The sequence below is a fragment of the Aulonocara sp. 'chitande type north' Nkhata Bay genome, linkage group LG8 (genome assembly GCF_057382095.1).
Source record: "Aulonocara sp. 'chitande type north' Nkhata Bay isolate Kocher_YH1m ecotype deep benthic linkage group LG8, A_spYH_male_GT1.1, whole genome shotgun sequence".
Taxonomy (NCBI): Eukaryota; Metazoa; Chordata; class Actinopteri; order Cichliformes; family Cichlidae; genus Aulonocara; species Aulonocara sp. 'chitande type north' Nkhata Bay.
In genome coordinates, this window is record NC_141351.1 from 25266784 (window position 1) to 25273130 (window position 6347).

The following is a 6347-nucleotide window of genomic DNA, read 5'->3' on the forward strand; positions in this document are numbered from 1 at the left end:
CAGCCTGCCATCAAAGCCTCGCGGCCCTGAGCGCGGCCTTTTGGAGCTGATAACTGCCAAACAAACAAGCTGAGCTCTTTAAAAAGAAGAGATGGCTTTTACTTTGAAAACGTCGACCCCAGCTCCTCACAGGCCGCCTCATTTCTCTCACGCTGTGTTCTTCTTCTCCTCTTTGCTGCTGTAACCTCTTGGCTCTGTTTGAAGGAGGTGCTTTAGCGCTGAGAAACCACGCGTATTGATCATTTGTGGGCGGAGGGTGGGAAGCCTGACCCGCGGTGAAGTCGAGGTGGGACTGCTTGCCTTTGTATGACACCTCGTTTCGTGGCGGCGCCTTTGTGCCGACTTCACACCTGACTCTCAAAGCTTTTGGGGGTTTTAGAAACTTTGGACAACCTCTGCTTCCAAAAAGCAGAAAGTTTTTCCCTTTCAAACGATCGATCTCGCCCAACATCAAAAACTTCGTGTCTCAGCGGGTTCCCGAGCCCTCTGGGCCAGAACCGGTCCTCCTCCTGCTCCTTTCAATTACCGCCAGGCCTTTGAGCTCGCCGCTCATGGTGGAGACTTCAGTTACAGTAAAGACGGCCGAGTAAGCCCCCCCAGTCTGACAGGCTCGTTGCTTTTGAACTGGGCCGCCAGCAGAGGGGTTTTCACAGAGGAGGTCGATTGTTTGTCCCTCCTGCTCAGGTGTTTTTAGGAGGAAACACTGTAGCTGGAGCTCAAGATCCTCAAACCCGCAGTTTAACTCCAAATCCTGTGTTTGGACTTTCCAAGAGTGCATCACTCTCTAACGTACATTTCAGCGATGCTGAGGTTGGATTGGGAATTTGTAAATGATAGAAATCGGCCCCGTGCTTTTCCGTTGGACCTTCTGTGGTTTTCATCTTTGAAGCCTTTTCAGATGGCGCACCTGTGAAGAAGTCAAAACTCCAGCAGCGCTTACAGTACAAACAGCCACTCATTACACGTCAGCCATTGCACTTGTAGCTTTAACCCGCCCCGGCCTTTCCTGTCCTCTGTGCACCGTCAGTGCAGCTGAAGTTCCAGAGATGTTCCCTGATGGGGGAAAGGGAAGTCTGGAGCCTTAAACGAGTCATTTCTGTTCCTCCTTCCTTCAAGTGCAGCGTTGTAACTAAAGGCTTTATTAATAGAATAAATAGATATGAGTTAGTTTGAAAAGATTTCCAGCCTCATTGTTGTTAAAAAGCTAAAAAAAAAGTTATTTAAGTTTAGTGTCACATTTCGTCAGTTTGGAGACTCTCAAAAGAGCGAAACTCCAGGGGAACATGTGAGTCTTTCACACAATAGAAACACTGTTTTTTCCAATAATTTCATTGGAAGATGTCTCGGATAAGCCCCGCCCACTCCATTAAAACCATACAGCCTTGGTCTAACTCTCACTGGGCGCCTCAAACTGAGGCGTCCCTTCAGTTGCTTTATTAACCCTTTAATGACCTCCAGCTAATAAGCTTGTTATAAAGGAAACCTGAATAAGAAAGAAAAGAAGAAAGATGGCCGTGAGCATCGTTTTAGTGTTGGCTCTTTGTCTGCAGCCACGCTCAGGTCCCCACAGTCGCTCATCAACGCTGAAACGCAAACCCGTGGCACTAAAGGTCACTGCTGTGAGATAAAGGACACAGACGCTGTCCATAGAGGCCAAAACAGGTTTTTAAATTCCAGCAGGCTGCGCGTGTTAATTACTGCTGTAAATCTGTCACATTTTAATGCGAGTGTGTGGGGACCCACTCGCTTTTGGAGCCTCAAGTGGATGCTAGAGGACCTGCAGTGGTTGACGCTAGCTTGGTTTCCTTCGTTCCTGCTTTAAGCTAAAGATTCGCCTTTGAATTTCTTTTCTCGAAAACAGATTTTTTTAAAGGTCCAGATTAAGAGAGAGAGAGCATCGTCTGAGCAAGCTAACGTTGAAAGTTGTCACGTCTGTTCCTTTGTGCTCTGTGGCGTTTGTCATCAGCGCCGTGAGCTCCTGCTGCTGTTTGATTTCATCTTTAGAGCTGGAAAAAAAATGACATTGAATTGACCTTTAAAGATTGTGTCATTGTTCATGTGGTTTTGTATTTGTTTGTCTGTGGACATCAGCGCGCGCGCACACACACACACACACACACACACGTTAAAACTTCACACTCCTTTATGAAAAGTTTACAAGAGCTTTATTCACAGACGTCTGGAAGAATGAATGGAAGAGCTTTTTGTACATAGTTTCCTGTAAATAGATTGGACCTCCTCATGTAGGAGGGGAGCGATGGAGGGAGTTTGGGACGGAGGGGGCAGTTTGGGGAGGGTCGTGGGTGGGCCGGGGTTAAATTTAAATTTAGACCGTAGACTCTACTTTTCTGAATCTGATTCTATTTTTTCTTTTTTCTAAGCCTTTTTCTCCCAGCCGTGTTGTTGTTTTTGGACAGACAGAGAGCTTCTTAACGAGCCGCCTGCAGGAAAACTTGATCTTTGTACCAATTTGCAGACCGATGTCTTTGGTTACCTGTACATAATTTTAAAATAATAAAAATTGATACTTTGAGTAATTCTGGCACAGAGTTTTTCTTTCTGTCGTCCTCGGTGTCTGAGTCCTCGAACACGTGAAACACGTTTTGGTCCTTTAATGTCTGACGCTGAAAGAATCACAGATATTCACGTCCCCCCTGCACGTCCTCCTCGGGGCACCCCGGGCCTCCGCCGCTGCTCCTGGCCGTGTGGAAGTGCCTCTCGGGCCGAGGCAGATCCCCGGCCGCCGGCGCTTTGTCGGTGCCCGGGCTGCGTGCTCCGCCCGCGCCCTGCTGCAGCAGCTCGCTGAGGGTGGAGATGTAGATCTGCGCCATCTGCAGGGTCTCGGACTTGGACAGCTTCCGGTCGCTGTCCGTGTTGGGAATAACGCTGCGGAGCCGGTCAAAGGCCACGTTCAGTCCGAGCATCCTGCGCCGCTCGCGGGCATTGGCCGCTAGACGCCGGCGTCTCTGTGCGCGCTCTAGAGCGCTCGTGTCCGGCGGCAGGTAATGCAGCGCGCCCCCGGCGGGACCAAGCCGGAGCTCCACGATGGCGCGCGGGGGGTCCCGGTAGTCCCCGGAGCGGTCCGGTGCGAGGCTCCGCTGCAGCAGCGCGTGGAGATCCGCATGGAGAGCCGAGGCCGCGGGACCGCACTCAGAGTCCACGGACACGAAGGGAGCGAAGAGGCTTTTACGCGGAGGCATCTCTGCTCCTCCTCCGCTCTCCCCTTTCTCCTTGTCCTACTGTCTACTTCTTCCTCTTCTCCTCCTCTTGTCTCCTTCTCCTCCTTCACCAAACGGCCACAGCCGCTGAGCCTCACCGGGACCCTTCACGTTTCTCAGCATTGATGGGAGAATTTATGGAGTGGGGGGCCTTGCGTGCTTCGGGGGCGTGGACAGGGTCGTGTGCTGCTCAGTGAACTTTGCCAGATGCGCAGCTGGAAGTCGATTAACCGAGTTCATCAAAAGAGGATTAGAAGCGTCTCAGTGCGCCGCTGAGGGCTGAAGAGGAGGAGGACGGAGAGCGCCAGCAGCCACGGTGTGAAGTTTCACTCACACAAACTTCACGTTTGTAATAAGAGTTTGGAGCTGAAAGCAAACTTGTGTCGTGCAGCAGATCATTTAAGAAGCAGTGAAACATTTTAGCGCTCAGATTTAAAGAAAACGTGTTTGTATGTTAGTCTGAGTACAGCTGGTACACTTCGCACTGCTTCCATCACCACACAGATGTTAGTGAAGGAAGTATTTCTCTGTTCTGTCACCAGAAATCTGCACAATTAGTTTCTTTCCCACACAGAAACATTCATCCCAACATGGAACAGTTGGAACAATCATTCATGCTGAGAAGCTGCACGACCAGTTTAATGCAAACACATTTAAAAAAAGTCAAAATTTCAGTTATGAATTAATTTGATGAAGATCAGTGAAAAGGGATCATTTGTAAAACAAACAGCAGATGAATAGATTCTCTCTTCTTCATTCAAACATTATTACTCTGCAGAGTAAAATTAAAATAAAAAAACAAACATGAAAATAAAACCGAAAAGAAAAAAAATCTACATGTGGTTTGGGACCAGAACTGGCCTGCCAGAGGGCGCACTGTGGTCCACACAGGACGGAGCATCATTCATTCAGTATTCAAAGATGAAGGAAATTCTACATCAACAATTTTTTTTCTTGTTGTTTATGTTTGTTGTTGTTGTTTTAAATCATCCTCCTCTGAAGGTTTTGTGTTTCAGAAAATCACATTTTAAATGTGAACTTTGTAAAAGAGACGCAGGTTATTAACTCTAAGGTTCAGCTGACCATCGAGTGAAGGTTTGGGAGCAAATAATTAATAAATTCCCAATTTGCGCATGTTTAAATGGAAAGTTTGAGGCCGCCCTGTCACACAGCAGCCATGTTTAATGATCTCTAATCGTGATTAATCAGATGTTTTCACTGGTTTTTGTCTTATTTTCTGTTATTTGATTGAAAGTTGACATCACATCTGTTTCTTTTTCACGTGTTGAGGCAGAAACTTTATTCAAATTCAAGATTGTACTTGTTTTCTTACTTCTGTGGTGATGAAACACCGGCGCGCTCAGTGAGGAAGAGTCCACAGTGTTTATATTTCTTACAGAAATATAATTTCCCTCATAATCGGTCATTTAGGATCTTGTTTTTCATGTGGCTTTTTTTAAGTTACCTGTAATATCCCCACATAATTCAGGTAACTTTTTTTTCTGCGAACACATTTGTCCTTCAGATCAGAATTAATCTAAGTTTTGTCTGTAATGAGCTGGGAGAAAACTTCAATCCTTCTTTTTGTGTCCAGACTAAACAGATTCTCCCTCCATGCCGGTGTTGGGACATTTAAGCTTGCAGCAGAGAACCCTGGTTTGAAAACTGTGAAACAAATGATGTTTGGATCATCTTTAGAACCAAGTTCTAAGAAGTTAGGCCTCTTCTCTGTTTCAGCAAAGGACAAAAATGTCTCCCCGCCTCTCTACAGGTGGACAAGTCGCCTGGACAGGTGGAGTAGAGGACATGATGATTACTACATCGCCTCCAGGTCCCTGGAACAACATCTGTTTCCTTAAACCGCACTTTCACTGGAGAAATCGTTTTGACTGCAGTTGAATAAATTCTTATTTTGTTCCACTTTGCAACTAAACGTGTAAATATAGATTCAAGTCTCCAGCCAGCGAAGGACTAAGGAAGAAGAAGGTTTTCGTCCCAGCCTTGTAATCCTGTCCGACTTTGGGCTGAGCATTAATTATTCATGCAACAGTGACATGAATAAATGCCACACAGAGCACGTAGGTGAAGACATTTTCTTGGTTTAATAGTATTTTTTCCTAAATGGCTGGGGGATGATGTTAGCATCACACACTTGATTAAAAAGCTCAGCGTTTCACGGCTGCAGCGTCCTTGAGTTTCCCTCTGCAGGCTGCTGAGACATTTGTCTGATGTATTAAAGCTCGTCACTGGAACTTGCTTTTAAGGTTAATTAAAAGTGTTGTGCTCCCGGAGGTTAAAGCCTGACGATGACTGACAGCCGCTGGCAGCCTCGTATCCTCTGGACAGACTCTAATGGGATTTAGCAGCGTGTCCCGGCCGCCGTGTGCCAGCGCTCTGGCGGGCCGGGCCTTTGCAAACGCCACAGCGTGCCACCGAGATGCCACAAAAATGGCTGCGTGACACACGGGAGCATAATGGACTCCTTATGGCCGGGGGTGGGGGGGACCCTCGCTGTCTGGGGCCCCTGGCTCATTTTCCTTTTATCCTCCAATCTGGAGCACGTGGGGAGGTTTGGCTTCACGCCTTAGCTGACAGTTGCTGGCACGCTCCGCTTTATTAAAGCCAATGAAACGGCTCATTGCAGCCAGAGAGCGGACACAGCCGCAGATCAAACCCTCCCACCGCTGTGACGCGCCCGTGCAGATGACACGTACACGCCACACCGACCTGCTGCACATCTGCAAGTTTGGCTTTTTCTGGGCTTGTTGCAAAAAGTTTAACTTCTAATTTTTTTAAAGTTAAACAGAAAAACACTTTGTGTGTGTTTCAGCTGATTTCACACAGATCCACAGATCTGAAAGCGCACAAGCTCACATGTTTAAAACATTCCTCTGATATTCTCAAGTTAAACTGATTCTTTTTGTTTAATTCGAATTACTGAGGGGTCTTTTTTTAGCATGCTATTGTTTTTTGGGGAAACTTTATCATTAAGGCCACGACAAACGCTACAGTCTACCTGCAGAGTAAGATGTGCAATTATTGTATTTTCCCACAAAATTACCAAGAAATTACACTGTACTCAAAATTACTTATGCACAACCTAACCTGACATGTTGTTCTGCTTTGTTT

The 6347-nt window shown here is 46.8% G+C and overlaps 1 protein-coding gene across 1 annotated transcript; it reads right to left on the minus strand.

The window, feature by feature from the left end:
* Positions 1-2164: 2164 nt before the first annotated feature.
* Positions 2165-3312, minus strand: atoh1c (atonal bHLH transcription factor 1c). The gene has a single exon (XM_086304557.1). It carries the CDS (start codon positions 3198-3200, stop codon positions 2634-2636), a length of 567 nt encoding a protein of 188 aa, XP_086160683.1. The 5' UTR covers positions 3201-3312; the 3' UTR covers positions 2165-2633.
* Between the last annotated feature and the right edge of the window lie 3035 nt (positions 3313-6347).

What these genes read in the sequence shown, in the direction of transcription:
- atoh1c (XM_086304557.1), bottom strand. Translation starts at nt 3,200, where the DNA reads ATGCCTCCGCGTAAAAGCCTCTTCGCTCCCTTCGTGTCCGTGGACTCT.